Source organism: Symsagittifera roscoffensis, chromosome 5 (genome assembly GCF_963678635.1).
Source record: "Symsagittifera roscoffensis chromosome 5, txSymRosc1.1, whole genome shotgun sequence".
NCBI lineage: Eukaryota > Metazoa > Xenacoelomorpha > Acoela > Convolutidae > Symsagittifera > Symsagittifera roscoffensis.
In genome coordinates, this window is record NC_087066.1 from 3,930,084 (window position 1) to 3,950,434 (window position 20,351).

The 20,351-nt window shown below is 33.8% G+C and overlaps 1 protein-coding gene across 1 annotated transcript in view; it reads right to left on the reverse strand.

The window, feature by feature from the left end:
• Positions 1–20,351, reverse strand: part of LOC134846573 (uncharacterized) — a 99,117-nt gene that overhangs the window by 3,756 nt on the left and 75,010 nt on the right. The window contains exons 29-37 of the mRNA XM_063863957.1: positions 18,563–18,737; positions 17,732–17,908; positions 16,495–16,773; positions 16,166–16,257; positions 13,323–13,340; positions 11,283–11,652; positions 10,716–10,810; positions 6,189–6,354; positions 5,795–5,886 (exon numbers count right to left, since the gene is read on the reverse strand). Of these exons, the coding sequence (XP_063720027.1) occupies positions 5,795–5,886; positions 6,189–6,354; positions 10,716–10,810; positions 11,283–11,652; positions 13,323–13,340; positions 16,166–16,257; positions 16,495–16,773; positions 17,732–17,908; positions 18,563–18,737 (1,464 nt within the window). The remainder of the gene's footprint in view (positions 1–5,794; positions 5,887–6,188; positions 6,355–10,715; positions 10,811–11,282; positions 11,653–13,322; positions 13,341–16,165; positions 16,258–16,494; positions 16,774–17,731; positions 17,909–18,562; positions 18,738–20,351) is intronic.

The window sequence follows — 20,351 nt, forward strand, 5'->3', positions numbered from 1 at the left end:
TTTGAAAAACTTTTTTAACGTTGTCATAATGCAAGGAAATTTGGCGTGGTTAACAAATCGACAACTGTGAACAGATTTGGGCTCTTTTTCCTCTTCCCCCCCCCCCCCACCTGACGCCAGTTTCAACTTATTAGTGTAACGAGTGGTTTTACGAGGTTGAGTATGAAGACCAAATATGTTTGTCGTGGCCTTATTAGTCTTTTTGTAAAATTTCATTACAATCGGACAATGTGGTCAACAAATTTACATGTAAAAATTTGCTGGTGGGGGGAAAAGGAAAAAGAGCCCAGATTTGTTCTTCATACTTTACAGCGTAACATCACGCATTTAGTCGTAATAACACGTAAAATAAACATAAATTTCGGTATTTTGAAAGGGGGAACTGGAAAAGAGCCATTTTTTCAATACTTTTTCATAGCTTACATCGTAACAATATTCCTCTCGGTGTAAGCGCAGCGGATCAAGCGTATTCTTCTTACAATGCCTTGCTACGAATTGTCGCTTGTTAAGAATTGTCGCTTGTTACGAATTGTCGCCAGTTACAAATTGTCGCCTGTTAAGAATTGTCACCTGTCTGTTACGAATTGTCACCTGTTACGAATTGTCGCCCAAAAATTTTATGTTGTCATAATGTAATGAAGCTTTGCATGGTAAACAATTCAAAAAATTGTGAACACATATTTTTCATAGCTTACATCGTAACATCACGCATTCACCAAAATAATACGTAAGACATGTAAAAAAACGGAAAAAATTGGTGGAAAGCGGAAAAGAAGTCTTTTCCAGTTTCCCCCACTTTTGAATTTTGAATAAAAGAAAGTTAAGTTGAAATGATTTTTCAAGTTATGAACTGCATTGAAACGTGTCAGCGTGAATAGGTGATCAAATTTTTACAATATTTTTTACACGCGAAATGCCTGATCGAGTAAGCAAGTAATTACTTTCTCGAGTAAGCGAAATTACTTTCTCCAACTAATTGCTTATTAGGGTAATAACAGATAATATGACTTGGAGAGGAGAGATAACGGGATCCTAGGATCCACCAAGCGTCTGCCCTAAAAGGTCATAAATTAGTTTAAAAGCAAGGCATAAGCCGACAAGCAGGTGGGAAAAAGTATATGAACGCAAGTAAACAAAAAATTACCGAACTATTCGTCAAAAAAATATATTTTTGAATTTCCAAGAACAAATAAATAGCCTTAGAGCTCTTTGACTTTCTCGAACAATTTTTGATACTTTTTTGATGAAATTAACCAAATTTGAGAAGTGGATCATTAAATGAAATTTTTATTACGCTGGGAAATCTGATCAAAAATTTTGAAACTTGAAGTCAATAATCTTTTCGTGGTCTTAACATTTTTGCTGTTTGATTTTGTCTTCCTTTTAACAAAGGAAATGAATTGTATTTTAAAAAATCAAAATTGAAACTACGAAAAAGTAGTTGAAACAACAAATTAAGACTGTTCCCGAAAGAAAAACTGCGAAAAAAAATCGCGACCTATGTAAGAATCTGAAGTTTGTTTTTCAGACAAAATTAACCCTTGTTGAAAAAACTCGACGTTGAACACTCGACGCGAGATTTTGAACAGCCTTATTTTGTATTTTACGAGGGGGTTGGGAAACTCGAAAAGAGCTCAAATATAACAAAAAAGTTTTTCATTTTTTCGCTGTTGAGTTATGTTCATGATGCTTACTTTTTTCAAATTTGTTTTTAATGGCTACAGAACAGTTTAAAAAATCAGTAGATTTTTTTTTCTCATTTGGCCAATATTTATTAGAATTTAGATATTTGTTTTAGAAGAGGGAAATGCCAACCCCGCAAGCAACGCGTCATCGTTGACCGGGGGAACAATATCTCCCAATCAGACGCAGAATACGACAGCAATTACCATTCCATGATATTGCAAACGAGTAAGAGGAAAAATGCAACTGGAAGCAATAAAAACAAAATCGATGATTTTGAAAACAAACAGTTGAGATTTTGATGCTTTCAAGGATAATCAAAATGAGAAATTAAACGTAAAAGTTTCAGACTTGGAGAGCGGTGGTGAAGTGGTTACCTTACATCTCCGCCTATCAAGCGAAAGGTCGGATGTTCGAGGCGTGCCATGATCGATGCTCATTGTTTAAGGGTGAGGCAACCTTACCCAACCCAGAAAAAATGGTTGAGAAAATTTCAAAATTGACCAAAAACTTGCATATAGTTCTTAAGCAAGAGCACGACAGCGGTTCGCCGTGATGAGCTGTACGGCTTGTATGTTGGTCCTTTCCCTCGTGGATAAAATGTCGTATAAGAAATTGCTTTTGCTCGCAATTTTAGTCCAATTTGAATACTACACCTAAGCAAAACTGTTCTGCATTTCATTGTACATTTTTAGTTGGGTTCACTTTTTAGCATCATTTTGTCAAATCACAACATTTCCAAAAGTACAAAAATTGATGATAACAAAAACTTTGATTTTATTCCGACTTTCATAACGAAAGTAACTGAGTATTTGTGCTCGAGTGCTTGTTTTTTTCAGACAAACTTCGACTTTTTATTAAAAACTTTGACCGAATTTATTATATCCGCCAAAAATTATTGTTGTCCTGAGCTCAAATTTTAAAAGATATTCTACCTATGATCATTTTTTATAAAGTTGCGAGGCTTTAAGGATTGCCAATATGGCCAACAATTGATAAAACGAAGATTTGATTTTGTTTCGACTTTTCGACTTTCGTAACGAAAGTGACGGAGTATTTGTGCTGTTTTTTTTGAAAAAAATCTTCAATTTTTATAGGGTTAACTTTGCTTCATAGACCTTAAAAGACAATCGCAACATTCAGGGTTTTGCCTGATACAAGCAAATTTGTTTATCTACCTTTTTGATGGATATTTCAAAATTTTTAGGGTTATTAGTTAAAAAAACAAAGAGAAACAAATTAAAGCAACCAGCTGAAATGATTATGGGCTCGATTTTGAAACTTTTTAAAAAACTAATCGTAACATGACAAAACCCTGAAAGATCTGACGGCTCTTTAATTGAGGTCTCAATTAAAATTAAGTAGAAAAAAATATGATTAACATTAATTTTGAGATTTTTAGCTTATTTGTTTTTCCTCGCCAGCAAAACAACCAATAACAAATAGTGAGTATGAATGTTTCAGCCGTATGGAGAGCTAAAATAATCAGACTTCATTTTAAATTTTTTTCCGAATTTTGAAGAAAACGGAATAATTATGCTTGGTGTGGTCAATTTTTATGCACTCAATTTTCGGCGATCGAAATAATAGTTTATAACAAAATTTTTGATGCCACATTGAAGATATCGACTCCCTGAAATCAATTTTCAAAAAGCTATAGTTTACTTCCGATTGCTTTTTGAAAAGTTTTGGGAGTTTAAAAATAGCCTATTTGGCCAGGCTATTGACTAACTTATGCGCACTTTGTAGATTTAATCCATGATACTGAAAGCGTTACGCGAATTATTTATGCGTGGTGAGTTGTCCCGCACAACAAATGGTTGTAAAATAAATTGAGGCTAGCTAATGGGTCGTATTAAATTGATACGACTCAAGTTTTCACACTTGATCTTTGATGCTGTCCAAAACTTATAGTTTTTCAATTTAATCTTTTCCCAAAAAAGTAAAATCGAAAATTGGAAGAATGGTTTTTCGTATAAGTATAACATCGCAAAAATCCGTAGACAAGGCCGCCATAAATTTCAGTTTGTTCTTCAGTTTCCTTGAATTGAAAAAAAATGATGAAGTTTGTATTTGATAAAAACAACTGATACTACTGTTTATCACTATGTTTATTACTAATGGCTTTCAAAAAGTTTTTTCGAATAAAACGTGTTCACTAGATTTCAAAACGACACATTTTCAGCCAGGAAGAACACTTTTGATAGAAAATCGGATCCGCAACTTTGAAAAAAAAATTTGAAAATTCAAAAACTTTGAAATATTCTTCAAGACAAAACTAGTGATGATTGCTTTGCCGGAAAAAAACCAGGCCATAAAAAAATAGTAAAATACAATAAATATTACTTCTACTTAAAAAAATGACAAAAATGTACGAAGACCTGCGTTGATTTGTCGCTAACTTTTAACCAAGTTATAATAAAACTCAGGAAACTTCAATTGCAGCTTTTGAGAAACGTAGACTTTCACGTTTACTTCATAAAAAGTTGTATTAGATAGAGTCAAATGCTGCTAATACAAACACAAAAAATTTAGTTAAAAATCAAAATTTCAATAAAAACGAAGTACATTGATTAAAATTTTAATAATTTCTGAAAGCCTCTTTTTTTTGCAAAGAAAAACTAAAACTAAAAATAGAGAAAATTCTTTCAAAAGCATTAACAACGAAGTACATTGATTAAAATTTTAATAATTTCTTTTCAGAAATTATTAAAATTTTAATAAATGTACTTCGTTGTTAATGATTTTGAAAGAATTTTCTCTATTTTTAGTTTTAGTTTTTCTTTGCAAAAAAAGAGGCTTTCAGAAATTATTAAAATTTTAATCAATGTACTTCGTTTTTATTGAAATTTTGAATTTTAACTAAACTTCTTTGTTAAGAACAAAAAGAAAAACCAAAACTAAAAATAGAGAAAATTCTTTCAAAATCATTAAAAAAAACAATAGAACGACCAAAAAACCTCTAAAAATACTCAAGAAACAAAAACCATTACAACAAAAAACCCTCTGAAAAATTGTTTTTTTTTGACGTTGGAAGTAATATGTCATTAGATTATGCCATGAACAGCATAAATAAACAAAATAACAAAAGAATTAAGGAAAAAGTTGTAAAACCGAAAAACTGTTTAAATTTCGAGCATCATAATTAACTAAAGATACACTACTGTAGTGCACTATACTGCACAGGGATCTTTCGAGAGTGTGACGCCGCTGTTTCTTGATGTTTCAAAATCAGCATTTGACTCTATCCAATACGCTTTTTATGAAGTAAACGTGAAAGTCTACGTTTCTCAAAAACTGCAATTGAAATTTTTGCAGGCAACAGAAAACAAAAAACTCCGAGTTGTATTAGATCGATATTTGAAGGAGTTTCGTAGGTAAAAAACTTGGGATCATTTCTTTCCAAAATATAAAAATTGATCTGTATGCGAAAACATGATGCGAAATACTTTAACTGAAAAAAAACTAGAAAAATTTATGCGAAAACATAAAGATTGCGCTAAAAAATGTTCCAAAAACTGGGATAGTTTACCTATACACCTGAAAACTATCAAAAAGAAATCAAACTATAAAACGAAAGTTATAAATAATTATAACATTAATCGATCAAGTACCTGGTAACATGAATATTGGGGGTTTTAAAGTATGCAGGTATATATAACTCAATTTACCATATTCTACTCTTCTAATTTGGTGTAGAAGCCAGTCCGGAATGGGTTAATCTTATTTGTTTAATATAAAAATTCAATCAAACAACAAGCATTTTTTGACCTCCGGGTTGTGTTAAAACAAATTACACGATTATCGAAAAAAACTTTCATTTTAACTGGGTAAAAACTGTGTAACGTGTCAAGAAAGAGATTTCGATAGTGTAAATTTCAGGACGGAAGATGTAAACTGTAATTCATAAAGTTAGTCGGCGACAATGAAATAGAGGTCAACCAAAGGTGACAGACACCTCCGAAGGTTAAATACCAGTTAGCACCAGACAGGTATATTAAATAGATTGCATTAAATAGGATAGAACTGAAATGGACTGTGAACTAATTTAATTTAATCACTATGACAGTTTTTAATTCATCTGATTGACTATAAATAGAATAAGACTGACCTCAATCCTATAAGTGATTTGATTCGAATCAAGAAGGGAGAAGTTGGACACAATCTGAACCAGAGTGGCTTCCACCACGAACTCCACCTCAACTGAAACAATATCTTCTTCACAGTCATAAGTGTTCCAAGCAAAAAAAGTGTGATTCCTTTTTATCAAGTTCTGTATCATTTGATCTTTTTCATCAAAACGACTTGAAATTAATTTGAAAAGTGAAAAAAAAAGTTTTTTTTTTGTTTTAATGACAAATTTAGTGCTATATTTCTCAGAATTTCCTTGAATGGTTAACAATTTTGATTTTCGATCAGATTAAGTATTGAAAGAATAATAAAAGTTCATAGCAATTAAAACAAACAATAAATAGAATTTTGCTACAAAGAATTTGTCCAGGTACTTGGCAAAGTGGAAAATGTCTGGAAAATGCCAGTTGTGATCTCGTGTCCTGTTTGCGTCACCCCCACTATTTTGATTGCATACTCAGTTCCAGGGTGAAGGGGTCCATTGCAGGCCCCAGAGGACGGACAGGAAGACTCCTCCCCCAATAGGAACTCCCACTGGCCCTAAAAGCAGTACAAGTTTACAACAATGCTGTTATAGTTTTTAGCCCATAATTTTAGCCCATAACAGTTATTTCGAATTAAAGGGGATTTTTATCTGAAAAGCGTGAAAATGATATATCACTCTATGCCATCTAACTTAATCTGATTATCTTCGCGACGCCAAGCTCGCAAACCTTTTGGTAATGATCTGGATTGCAGATAATTACTTGTGTAACTCTACTACAAGTAATTTTATGCAATGAAATTGAAGTAGAAAAAAGCTCCGTGGGATTTGGAATCCCAATTTTGTACCTTGGCTGAAACAAGCTTCAGCGAGGGAAATGATAATATGCATTTTTAAAAACTTTTTATAAGATAATAATATCAACAATGACAGCATATTTAGAATTCAAAAAGACTGATCGTTTACCAGCGGCAAGCCCGGAATTTTCTGGCTGTACTTTAAGGACAAATTAAAAAATTCTGTTTTTTGTCCTTTTCGAACTTTTTTCCATTTTTTAAAAATTTTATGCCTAAAAACGCTATAAAAAACTAAAGAGTACAGTTGGAGTTTTGTATAAGACTAAAATGCTGGCCCCACTTCAAGTTCGAATTTTTTACTCTGCCGCAAACGAGTGTTATGAAAACGCTGTGTCGATGTGAACGCAATGTGTTAATTATGCCAAATAAACCAAATTAGCTAAATTCAAACCCCATAGTTTAACAAAAAATGATTAAAGAAAAAACATAAATTGAGCTCTAAGGAACAATATTTTTTAGATGGCATGAAAAATTTCGTCAAATTTGAAAAATTTCGTCAAATAGTTAAAATGTCGCAAATTGACTGAATAAGAATACGACCCCGAGCATAAGTATTCTACACTTTCTTCGAAAACCGGATCAAAAACACAACAGTGGCAGTTATCAAATTAAAATGAAAGGGAAGTTTCAGAAAGCCATTGCGAATCTGAGAGAAAACTAAATTGGGAAACAAACATGAGCTTGTGAAAAATAGAAAAAAAATTGGCAGCTGAAAAGTTTCCTTTTTTAAAATAAAACTTACTACTTTCGGCGAAAAGCTATCATTTTTTACTCCTGACATGCCCATTTTTGCTGGCGACAATCAAATGGGATTGAAAACTTGACAAATAAGCAATAAAATTTAAGTAAAACTAATTGGCCAAAGATATTCGAAAAAAGAGAACTTTAATTTGCAAAACAATTTGTTCTTCAATAGTTACGAACCTTGATAAGCATATAAAAGCTGGTGTGATAAATAATTCATAAAACTCTCGAAAATAAGTCATCGATTCTCGTAAAAGGTATTTGTTTTTATGAATTCCAAACTTTTTGGTGATGCTGTGTTTAGTGAGAACTATAATTATAACAAGTCGATTAAGTCAATCTTACAATTCAGTCCCAGTCATTGCAAACAGACAACTTGGAAAGTGTAAATGAAACAAATCTTGAAACTGTAAAAAAAATTGACTAATTTAGAGCACTCAAAAACTAAAAACTGTTTAAAATGAATCTGAAAAAAATATAAAATTGAGTTGATAGAAATTTCTACTACAGTATTTAGCGTAAGAAAACATAGAAAAAAACACGGTTTTTTTAGTTTCAGTCAAAAATTTAGAGAATCTTAACATAGCCAATAGACAGAAGGAAAAAAGCCAATGAACGCAATGAAACAAAAAAACTTGTTGTTTGAAAAGCTTTCATTTTTAAAAACATAATAGTATAATTAATACTTTTTTTGATAAAATTAACATAGCTTGATAAAACTGGATCAAAACATATTTTTTATTCTCTTGAAAATCTGAAATTTAAAGTCCACTTTGAAATTAGAAAGCGATCACGTCTTAAGTTACTTTTGCACTTTTGATGTTCAATAGTAAGTTTTGCCTTCCTTTTGCCAAACATCGAAAATAAGCATGAACAACTTTAATGACTTTAACTGAAAAAAGATCTGAAATGAGCTATATAAGAGTCTAAACTAAGTTCATTATCTTTTAACCAACTAAATGCAAAAATTGAAGCAAATCGTGGAAAGTAGTTCCATTAAAATCTAAACAAAGAATTAATTTCAGAAAGTTGGCCGAAAGACTCATGAATGAAAGTAAATGAACTGTTTTATTATTTTGCTGTGAATTCTCAAGACTTAAAGAATTTTTCATACTAAAAGCCAATCACAAAAGGTTCCTGACATTTTGTTTTTGTTTCTGGAGAGTGTATTTTGTCTTTCAATTGGCAGATAAAATATCAAACCAGTCAAAATCAAAAGAACTCAGACGTCAAACGGCTAAAAATCATTTTGTTTAAAAAAAGCTAAAAAGTGCTATAAATTTTTTAAATTTTTCACTGAAAAATAAATATAAAAGTTGCATAATCGAAATATTGAACTGTTCACTTCGCTCATTGACACCTCAATTATTGTCATTGCGTTAAAATACTCGATGAAGCAAAAGCGGAATCTTTTAAACCAAAAAAACTGAATGCAGGAAAACTATGTGAGCCAGTGGTGATCAGTATATCAAAATACGAAGGAAATTAGCTGGAAAACGATTTAGTTTCGAACATTTTAAAGGGCGCTGATTGGCTGAAACAAAACCAATATGATCCTTCATTATAAATTTAGCGCCAGATTTATTTACCTCATTTAATAGCAATCATAAAAATAATTATAATAATGACAATATTACTGATAAAAATTATAAAAATAATCACAATAATTATCATAATAAACCTTACAATAAACATTATTTCTGCCTCGTTTTGGTTCTGAAGTAGATTGGTTTGGGGTAGCTTGCTGATTGACAACATTTCTTAATTGCAAATTAACCGAAATTATCGGAAATTACAAGTCAATAAAGAATATAGAATGGCCATAAATTTTATTTAGAAGCAGAATTCAAGTTCATAAAATACCCACAAGGAGAACAATGATAAATCAATTTTAAAACAACGCCTCAAAAGCTTCTGAACTTTGTTTCGGTCTTTCAGTTTTCGACTGTTCCCACTCACTGTTCTTCGTTCACCAGAAAACTCATTGGTTACGACCCACAAAATTCTAGCGAGAACATCCTCATCCGCCAGCAGAGCGAGAAAAAGTAAGAGCTCCAAGGTCAACCGGGTCAGCTCTCATATCCAGTAGCTGCTCCTGTTCGGGTCGGCTAACCACATTTCTGTCTCATTTCGGTTCTGAGGTAGATCGGTTTTGGGTAGCTGGCTGATTGACACCATTTCATTTCAAACGTTAATTAACAGTAATTATCGGAAATAACATGTCAACAAAGATTAAAAAACTGCCATAAATTCCTGTATTTAAAAGGAAAATTCTATGTCATAACATACGCAAAATGAAAACATTGATAAATCCGTTTTAAAACAGCGCCCCAAAAACTTCCGAGCTTTGCTTCGGTCGTTCAGTTTTCGACTTTTCTCACTCATTGTTCTTCGTTCACCAGAAAAATCATTGGTTACGACCTTGGTTTTTCTTGCTGAAGTTCTAACAATTTTAATAATCATAACAATAACAATAATGATGATAATAATAAGCATAATAATCATAAAAACAATCATAGCACAGAGGCGAAGCTGCGCTTTGCCAACACTTGCGAGAACACGACCGAAAAGCAGCTCTATCAGGTGACTTAAAAAAGTAGAAATAAGCCTCGAATTTGCAAAAATTCGAGACTTAGCAAAAACTCCAATTTGAAAAATTTTGCGAATAATCAATTTTGAGTCTCACGCACTAACCATTCAGCCACGGATGCCTAGAATCCCCAAAAACTAACCACCAAAAACGCAGCTACAATGCTAATAATTTGCCAAATTGATGCAGCAAATGTAGCACCAATTACAAAAATATACAACTTTGCATGAAATAAATCGCAAATCATAAAGCAAAGTTATGCATAATTTAAACATTTCAAAAAATTGCGAGATATTTCGAGTAATTAAATTTTCTGAAATCGAGATTTTATTATTGTTATGTTGTTTGAAACAAGTATCTTTCTTCGGTTCATTTGATGAATAAAAAATGCATCAACTGTGTTAACTTATAACTATTCAAATGTCAAAGCACGTGTTATCATCAAGCTGTAAAAGTGCAACAAATTGCCATTCTTTTTGTATTGCCAATTCGACGCAGCAAATACTGTTGCCTTAAGTCGCAATAACATTTGCAACAATATTTGCGACTTAGGTTGGAAAAAAAAGAAAGCTCGTACTATAACACATTGCTTCGCAAGTGTAATCATAATCATAATCACAATAATAATGATAATAATAATCATAATAATAAAAAAACAATCATGATAACAATACTTAATTATTATTATTATTATTATTATTAAGAGCATAGCGCCATGTTTATTTACCTCATATGAGTCGGACTTGAGGGTGGAGTATGACTTGGTCTCAAAGGGCGTGTATGCAGTCCATGAATCATTAACACTCACGACAGCCCAAGTCTCTACAATCAAACATGTCAAAGTAGGATGGAATTGAACAGGTCTTTGAAAAACTCAACTTCGATGCTAAACATGAAATTTTAATCAACCAATGGTATTCGTTTCCAGTTTTCAAGAAATCAAATATGTTTTCATGCTAGAAATTGTCAGCTTGTGGTTATATTCTAATCGTAAGCAGAGATTTCAAATTGGAAGAAGCAGCGAAGAATGGCTATAAGTCCCCGCATCACAATCCAAAGGTTGGTAGTTCGAGGCCACAATGAGCCGTGGTTGACGAGGGAAAAGAAACATAACCCAGAAATTACAAGAAAAATAAACATTGCGTGAAAATTTTTACACGGTACACAACAGCGGTTCTCCGTGTAGAGCTGAACAGCTCGTATGTTTTCTGTTTCCTTGTGGATAAATAATAGTCTTTAATTATAGTCAAAAAGAGTCAACTGGTATTTGTAAAAAACAAAAAGACTATCATACCTGGATTTTCCATCGTGTCTGTTTCATTCACAGCCGATACCAGTATTTTGTACTGTGTAATACTAGTGTCCAGGCCAAACGGAAGCCCATCCACCAATATCTTCAGAGTAGTGTAGGGGTCATCGAGATCTTCGGTCGAATGAGTCACCGTAATATTCGGCAACACCTCAGTCGTGAAATCTCTTCTCTGAGTTTCATCGCTGTCAGTCTTATTGAACACACACTCGACTGTGTAATTAGTTCGAGGATCCAAACCTGCGAAAGTTAGCAAGCAGTAGTTGAGAAAGGCGGCCTGCGGGCAAAGGGGGTTGTCGCCAGTCAAATTGGTATAGGTTGTGATCGGGTTGTTCGCATCTCCAGCCGGGTAAATCTAAACAATTGACGTTCAGCAGTGTCGTATCCACGTATATCAATTGAGCGTCTACTTTTAAGCAGCATTAGCTGAAGCTTTGATTAGATGTCATATGAATATTTGATGTTCGGCAAAGGTTTATAAGCACCTGTTATCAAAGCATTTTGCAACTCAAGCCTTCAAGCAGAACTTTTTTAAAACCATTTAGATGAAGCAGTAGTGAATATGAAAAGCACATTCTGCCATCCAATATAGTTATGCTGCGGCCATTTGGGAGAGAACTCTTTATTGTTTTCCATAAATCTATGATTAAGATCAAACTTTTATATAATTTGGTTCCCAAAAAATTACAGAGAAAAAGGAACCATTTTGAACCACTTTGTTCTAACCCTCACTTATCTCCGTTTAAAGCATACCCGAATTGACAAGATGGCATAAGATCGATTTTAGAATCAACACTGATTAAGACAAGAAGTCCGAATTATGTCTAAGTGAGATCATTATCATTAGATCAGTATCATCGCCCTGATATTTTCTCAAATTTTATGGAGTTCTTTCTAAATTTCTTTAATAGTTCTTTCAACCCTTGCGGTAGTTAAAAGCAGACTAAATTTCGTCCAGGGAATCATTCGAAAATAGGTTGATTCAATAGAATTAGGTGAACTCCGCATAAGTTTTTGGGCAAAATAATAGAAACCATAAAGATGTAAGCTGCCTTCGCGGACTTGATTGAATGAACTAAGTACTAATTTTTTACACCGAATCGGAGCTCCTCTTTGAAAAAAAGCCCTCATAACAAAAGCGGGACTAGAAGTATCAAGTGGGTTTAACTTTTGGAAACTTACGTTCATCCATTTTACTTCCTCAGTAAAATTAAGACAAGAATGAAGAATAGTTTCTGAAAAAACTGTTAAATAAGTGGTACAATCTGCGCCATGACCAGGGGCGGATCTAAAATTTTCAAGAGGGGGGCGGATTTTCAAAAAATTTTCGAAAAAATTTGTCGACCTTTTTTTTTTAGGTCGACCGATTGATTTTTCGAGCTCGGCTCTTTTTCCTCCCCCCCCCCCCCCCCCCCCCATCACACGAACATGAATTTTATGGTGTACCGGGTGGTTTTACAAGGTTAATTATGGAGACCAGATATGTTTGTCGTAAATTAATTAGTCCGTATGTCAATTTTCATAACAATAAGTACCAAAGGGGACCCTTTGGGTCGGCAGGGGGTCGAATCCCTGAAGGGAAAGCGTACTCGCCCCCCCCTAAATCCGCCCCTGGCCATGACAATCGAAGTTTGGCGCAAATTTTCTTCTGTCTTTACCTTAGGCTTAATCAACCCATTTTTAAAAATTGCCCTCAATCACCTGCTCAATTAAAAATTTTGGCAAAGGGGGATTAATTGCGGTTCGATCCATTCTAAGTAGTGCAAACTTGATTTTTTGTGAGCAATTCAGGAGTTTCTGCTTGTATTTTCATCATATTGCTACCTCTTATAGTGCTGTGGGTTGACCATCCTACAAAAAAAATCCTTTTCTTAGAACTTCCATTTTAAAAGTTGCATGACAGCAATTTTTGGTCATAACCCGGGCTCCTATAAATCAAATGAAACTTTCAATTTGCAGACACGGAATGGCAATTTCGAAACGATAGACATTTCAGTTATAAAGAGAGCGGGTTTTAAAACATACCTCAATTAAAATACCATCCTGTTAAACAAAACAATGAAATAAGTTGACATATAGACACGATAACAAATGTAGAAACGGTTTGAAGCCGAAGTAAAGTTTTTTTAATTCCATGTAAAAATTGGATTTGTTTTGTCACCCCCTGCTGTGGTATAAATATCCAATAAACTCGCATAGATATAACTACTACTTAAACTTCAATATCTATGTAGCATTGTGAGCATTATTGTACCTAGCAACAAAGTTCCCGTATTGCAATAAAAACGGAAGGTAGTAGAAGAAATCCCAAAAATCTTATATGGTTGTAGTGCTCATATCAGGGAAAAAATCTGAATGTTCTGATTGTTCATTAAGTTATCTTAGTTTTTGTGAAACAAAATTTTGATGAAAATATAATTTAAAAAAACTCTCATTTTTATAACTTGAGGCCAGTTGAAATTTTATACGTTCGTCAATCTTGCATCATTTCATATCGATTACTAAGCTGTGATTGATTTACAGCATACGATTCGAGAATGGGGGAGTACTCTCATGATGAAGGGACCGAATGATGAAAAAACTTCAACCAATCAGTATCGTTAGACACTCCTCCTGGCTGAATGACTTTCGAACAACACCGAAGCCATTATTCACAGAAAACGAATTATTAAAAGAGAGGAAAATTTTTCTGTACATTTCGTGTAGATATTCAATAAATTTTTGTTTATTTTTCACTTTTTTGAAACCGTTTCAGGATTTTTTTTTCCAAATCCCGACTTCGATTTACTTTGGAAATTCAGTTATCTGTGCTCATTTTCTAAACAGTCAATATTATTTTAGTGGTCTAAATTTATTCGCTTTCTTTAAGATTTAAAAACACTGAGTTTTGATAGGCTGAAATTAAGTGAAAATAATTTTACGGCTTTCCCGATTTCGAGTTCGCAATCCCAACTTCGATTTTGAAATTTTTGATATTTATCTGCTCATTTTCTTTGAGAATTCTAAATACTCAATCCTGATTGGCTAGAAATAACTGAAAATAAGTTTCCAGCATTTGTTCTCTGCATCATGAGTGACGCAATCTTCAATAACTATACGTTAACCGTAAGACAGTGTGCATTTATTTATTAAGCGTAAACTGATAAACATACAAAATATACCTAAATTGGGCGCTGGCTGACCATCATTTTTTAGTGGCTGGTCAAGGAGCAGAATGCTCAAAGAGCAGAAAAGGTCTAAGAGCAGTAAAAAAACAGACAAAAGTTGGATTTAACGAGCTAATCGATAAAAACACGTATCTGAACCTCTGCATTACAACTAAAAAAATTTAACTTGTACATAATATGATTGAATTGATCGAAATGTTTCAAACTTCCTGAATAAATTGGCTAAAAATTGATTAGCCCATAAATATCCAATTTTTTCTGTTTTTCTTCTCTTAGACCCTTTCTGATCTTTGACTACTCTCTTGATTGCTCCCCCTCTCATTATAATTTTGGGCTGAAGATAACGATACCTTCCTTGAGGGAAAACAAGATGTTTTTGAGAATGTCAAGGATAACACGCAGCAAACTTTTGTTAAAATTTCTTTTACCGTGTCGCAGAAATGTCAAACACCCTCGCAAGATCAAACATTTTGCCTGGCTATGATCCTTTTCAAAAACCTTTAATCTTTAGTAATCTTTAGAAAGAATTTGAACCTGTTATTGCTTGACAAACTACAAACATTTAAATACTCGATATATCCAGAGTCATAGTTTTTAAGTTCATTTTATTAACTTTGTTATCAATGACTAAGAGCCACTAATCCCCGCCTTGCGGGTTTAATTCAATCTTAATATGATTATTATGGTTATTATTAAAGATGATTTTTTCAATAACAGATTTTTGAACCAATGGTGAATAATTGTGTTGGGTGGATGACTGAATTCAATGTTCAAATGAAAATAGCCCGTTTGCAAAAGAGCACCAAGTTTTTGCGCCTTAATTTTTTTTCCGAGTTTAGAGAAATTTGAAACTGAATAAGTTTCATAGTGCGTTTAAATTTTACTATTTTTTTTGCGAATGTGAGGGGAACGTGCAATTGTATCAAACCGCTAAAATTATTTATATCAGCTTCCTAAATTTTTTTTTGCTCTGCATAAAAAACTTAGAATCACTTTTAAACTAACTCAGTCTTCACTCACCTAAAATGGCCTCCATAGCAAAGAAGAGCCAATATAAAGATTTAGAAAAAAATATCAAATTTCGAATTTCTAGAGTTTTGGGTAATCAGCAAATCTAGAAAAGTAACCCTCAAAGCAAGCCTCCATGAACTTAATTAGCGAAAAATTAAACTCTTCATTAACATTTTCAGCTTCAGATTTTTTTTCTCGATAAGTTTTGTTCGAGTTTTGTGACTGCATCTCGTATCATGCCTAAAAAACAGCTTCAAAAATTGTTATCACTTGACCCCGCCTGACGTTCTCTAGAGGAAACTGAGAAAAAAACATAGCTGAAGTACTCTCTTACTCTCGGTGGTCGAAAAAAAAATAAGACAAAAAGCAGAATTATTTTTAAAATTTCTCAAAAAAAAATTCATTCATATTAACAAGTCAGTCAAAATTGATTGATGAAATTAGAAAAACTACAGGATCGATCAAATTTGGAATAACCTCAAAAAACTAGACCACAATAAATTAACTTGAAGAAGTTTTATGCAGGATGACAGCTTTCAATATTTAATCATAAAATCGAGAAAAACTTCACAGAACACTAGGTGGACATAATTGATAAAAACTAAAAGTAAGGCAGATGTAGCCCATTGTTGAAAAAAAGTTATCCGCAATTAGAGAGATAAGCTGAACAGACGTGTATGGCTAACTTACTGTGGCAGAAGTGACTTCGTTTTCTAGCACCGGAAAAGCGAAGGTCACACTGGTCAAAGTGGACGAGATAACAGTGAGTCCAGACACAGTCGCTAAAATAAATGAAATTTAGATATAACATCTTTTAGCTTTTTGTGCACAGAAAAAAAAACTGTACAATGTTCTGCATATTTGATTCTTTGTATTTTTCAAACCAAATAAATTGTGAAATAAACACTCATTTAACTGTTGAAAACCAAAAAAAAAAGTGTAAAATTTTTCTGAACAATTAGACAAAAGGAATAAATAATGTCTCAAACAATTCGCTGACTTTAAATTCTGAAACCAACCAGGAAAAGTGGAGAAACCAGTGTATGGCCCTCTGACTATGGCATCTGCGTTGCCCTCGGGATAAGTTGCCAGCCATATCTTGAAGTTCGAGTTCCGTGGCAGGGGTCCGTTGCAGAACCCAGTCTCAGTGCCATTACAACCTTCGGATCCGATGACGAGGGAGAAAGTGTCGTCTACTGTGTTTTCAGGAGGGTAAGTCTGGTTACCCCACGGCAAGTAGGGCGGAATAGACGTCGTCTGATTATCCGGATCGATACCCGCTTCTGCGTACGTCGTGGCTACATTTTTGAATAAGTTATGATAAAATCCATCAAACTTTTAAACTAAAATCAAGAATCAGTTGTCGGTTCTTTCTCATCATTTATGTTTAAATTTCGTATAATTTCTAACTTAAAGATCTCAAACTAGTCAGGGGCAGATCTAGGATTTTCTCGAGGGGGGGGCGGATTTTCAAAAAATTTTCGAAATTTTTGTCGACCTTTTTTATTTTTTTTTTAGGTCGACCGAGTTGATTTTTCGAGCTCTACCTAAGCCTGTTTAGTCCCTATTTTGGCCAAATTTTATGCGCCGCAGGCAGAATTTTGAAAAAAAGACAGCAAAAAAAAGACATTTTGACCAAAAAATCGCGTTTTTTCGGCGCGCGCTCCACCCTTGAATTTAGTATATATTGGCGCCCAAGGCGCCTTTAGAAGAGTTTTATGGTTGGTTGGCCAAAACTAGATTTCTTAAAAGTACCAAAGGGGGGACCCTTTGGGTCGGCAGGGGGCCGAATCCCTGAGGGGGGTCGAATCCCAAATCCGCCCCTGAAACTAGTATTAACTGGCTTTTCTTTTGATCTATGTTCTACCTGATGTCCGGATTTGTAAATTGATCATTTGTGAATTGATAAGTTTTCCGCCTTTCCGCTCACCCCCAAACCCCCCACCCCTCCCCTTACCCTGATTTTTTGTGCCTTGAGGGTATATGATTTTGTGAACTAGATATCGCCATTCCTATAAGATATTTAAAGGATGAAGTTTAATGAAGGTTATTAAGTGCTATGAAGTTATGACTTAATCAGGCTTAACTTAAACCCAATTAAAACTAATTTGAATTTTTTTTCGCTCTGCGACGACTAAAAGCGGAGCATTTTGGTGAAATGACATTGTTTCAGGCTTAAGGCTGGGTCATAAAAGGTACAAAACATTATTTTTTTCTGATTATAAGCTTGCTAACAAATTATAATTATTAACTAACTTGGGAGAGTATTGTTTAACTCATCAGTAGGATGGTCCTCCGAGGCCACTATGACCAGGTAGGAGGACACGAACTCGTCCTCTCCGAACGGCAGTCCGCTCACTGTCACTTTGAACGAGGAGGAGGGGTTCTCGATGTTGAACTCCGGCGCCACCACCACCCCGTCCGGCAGAAGACCTAATTGGCAGAAAACATAATTGACAGAAGGCCTAATTGGCAGGAGGACAAATTGGCAAATAGGAGTTGTATTAGCCAACATTTATACCACAGATCTTGTTTGTTTTTATCTGCCTTGTTATTTTCGTTGCTTTGTTTCAAAAGTCGAAACCAGCCAAAAACCATGAAATTTTCTACTTTGTTCTTCTTTCTTCTTTTTTCTGGTTGTTTGCGCGATTTTTTTTAAATACGAGATATTTCTGCTGTTGAAATTCTGCCACCAGGGAGCTCAAAAATGAGGTTTGTCGATATCTATGATGAGGTGATATAAGAGCCCAAACCGTCAGTTTACCTGTTGCTGAAATAGTTTTGAGAAAGGAATTAGGAGCCGCGTTAGAGAGGAAATTGTTGACTTGGCTAAGATCAATCCTTTTCAGCCATTATCAGAATTCAGCTTTTTACACGTTTACTTATTGCATAATGATGCCGTTTAATTCTACTCGGGAGATCGCCGTTTAATTCTACTCGGGAGATCGTTTAGGTTAGTTTTTTAATGGGGGGAGGTAATGGCTTACAATGTTAAAAAGCCTGCCTATTAATATACAAAAATATAAAGCCAAAGGCTGTGCCTAAGAACCGATTAAGCTTGATTCTCAAAGCGAACATTATACTAACTGGATGACACCACTACAGTCTCCGACCGTCTCTCCACCCCCGAGTAGAAGGGGGTGATGATGACGTCATAATCGGTGGCTGGCTGCAGGCCAGTCAACTCCACCGAGCAGTTGGGACTGCAGGAGGACCCTTGGATGTTAGAAAAGGAAATCTCGCCAGTCAGAGTATTAATCGCCTGAAACAAAACATGAAATTGGCCCAAAAATACGAAGAAAACAGGTCAAATAAAAGCATTTAAAATAGGAGACAATTAGACAATTAAAATCAAAAAGAAGATTTGGGCGGGCTTTTTTCCACTTTCCCCTCTCCACATTTCAAATTTTCATTTTTCTTAAATTTTTTCCGTGTGATTATGGCTAAACGTGTGATGTTAAGAGGTAAGGTATGAAGAACAAATCTGTTCACAATAATTTTCTTTTGATTTTTTAATCTTTCTTGAAACTATCGTGACAGACCTTATTGAATTTTAATATTTGCTCGGGTTAAACATTCTTAAACAAAGTCAACAGAAAATTGGAAAAGTGTAAGTGAAAGCGAGGAAAGAAAAAGTTGACCAGCTTGTTTTAAAAGCTTCTTTTCGAGTTACAATGAAATACTGACTTATAGGTTTTTGAATTTCAAGAAAAAAAATCATGGACACTTTTTTGATGAAATTGAGTGAATTTGAGAAAACTGAATCAGTACGTAAACCTTGAAGAAATCAATTTCGAAATAAGAAATCGATCAAGTTTATCGTTACTTTTTTTTCTGTTTGGTAGTCGCGTTTCCCTTTCTTTTAAAAACGGCAATGAACTGCACTTGAAAACATTCTATATTGAAAACACAAGAAACGCTCAAAAACAACAATTTAAGTATTTATTCCACTCCCCACACTTAACGATTTCATAACGTAAAGAATTTTTGAATGAATAAACTAACTGTTGTGACCACATTTTTTCTTCATACCTGACATTGTAAGATCACGCATAAAGCCATAAAAAAAGACGTTAGACATCTGAGAAAAGGAAAATTTCAAATATTCAAATGCGGGCGGGGAGTGGGAAAGAGCCAAATTTAATGTTTCCTGAAAGAAAAACAAAAAAAAACATCGCCTCAAAGCTAGTTTAATTAAAAAATATTGAAAGAAAAATAGTTTCATGATTCCGCCGAAAAATTTTTATGGAGTTTTTTGTGCAGTGAAATTTCTAATTTTCTAATCGTTCTTCGAAATAATATTTTAATTTGGATAATAGATCTTGCTGCCAGTTGATAACAGTTCAAAATTTTTTATGGCAGACTTGTCAAGCGACAATTTGTCGAAGTTCAATTTCTTCAAACAAAATAACACCTCACTACAAAATACTTTTATCATCAGATAACTAATATTTTTGCTCATTCTCATACGAAAAAAAGAGCAAATCAGAAAAAATATAAAAAATACTTTTGTGCCAACAAAATATAGTCAAGATTTACTACACTGTAGCATTTTTCGAGTATTTTGTAAAACGTATGAAACCAAACTCCATTCTTCCATTGCGTTGCCAACTCCACGGAAACCCATTTAATATTGAGTTACAAAAAAAAACAGTGAAAACTAACCCGTTAAGTTCCACTATACGCTTATGTAATGCTAACTTGACTGTGGAATTCCTGGCGAATTACAAAAACTGTGCTTCACAAGAAACCACATTTTGGTTGCTTAGTGTCAATTACTTCATTCGAAAAAACATCAGAAAACCTGAATATTTGACTGCATTTTAAGCCCGATCAAAAAATGTTCGTATTTTAAAAATGGAGGAATTTATCAATG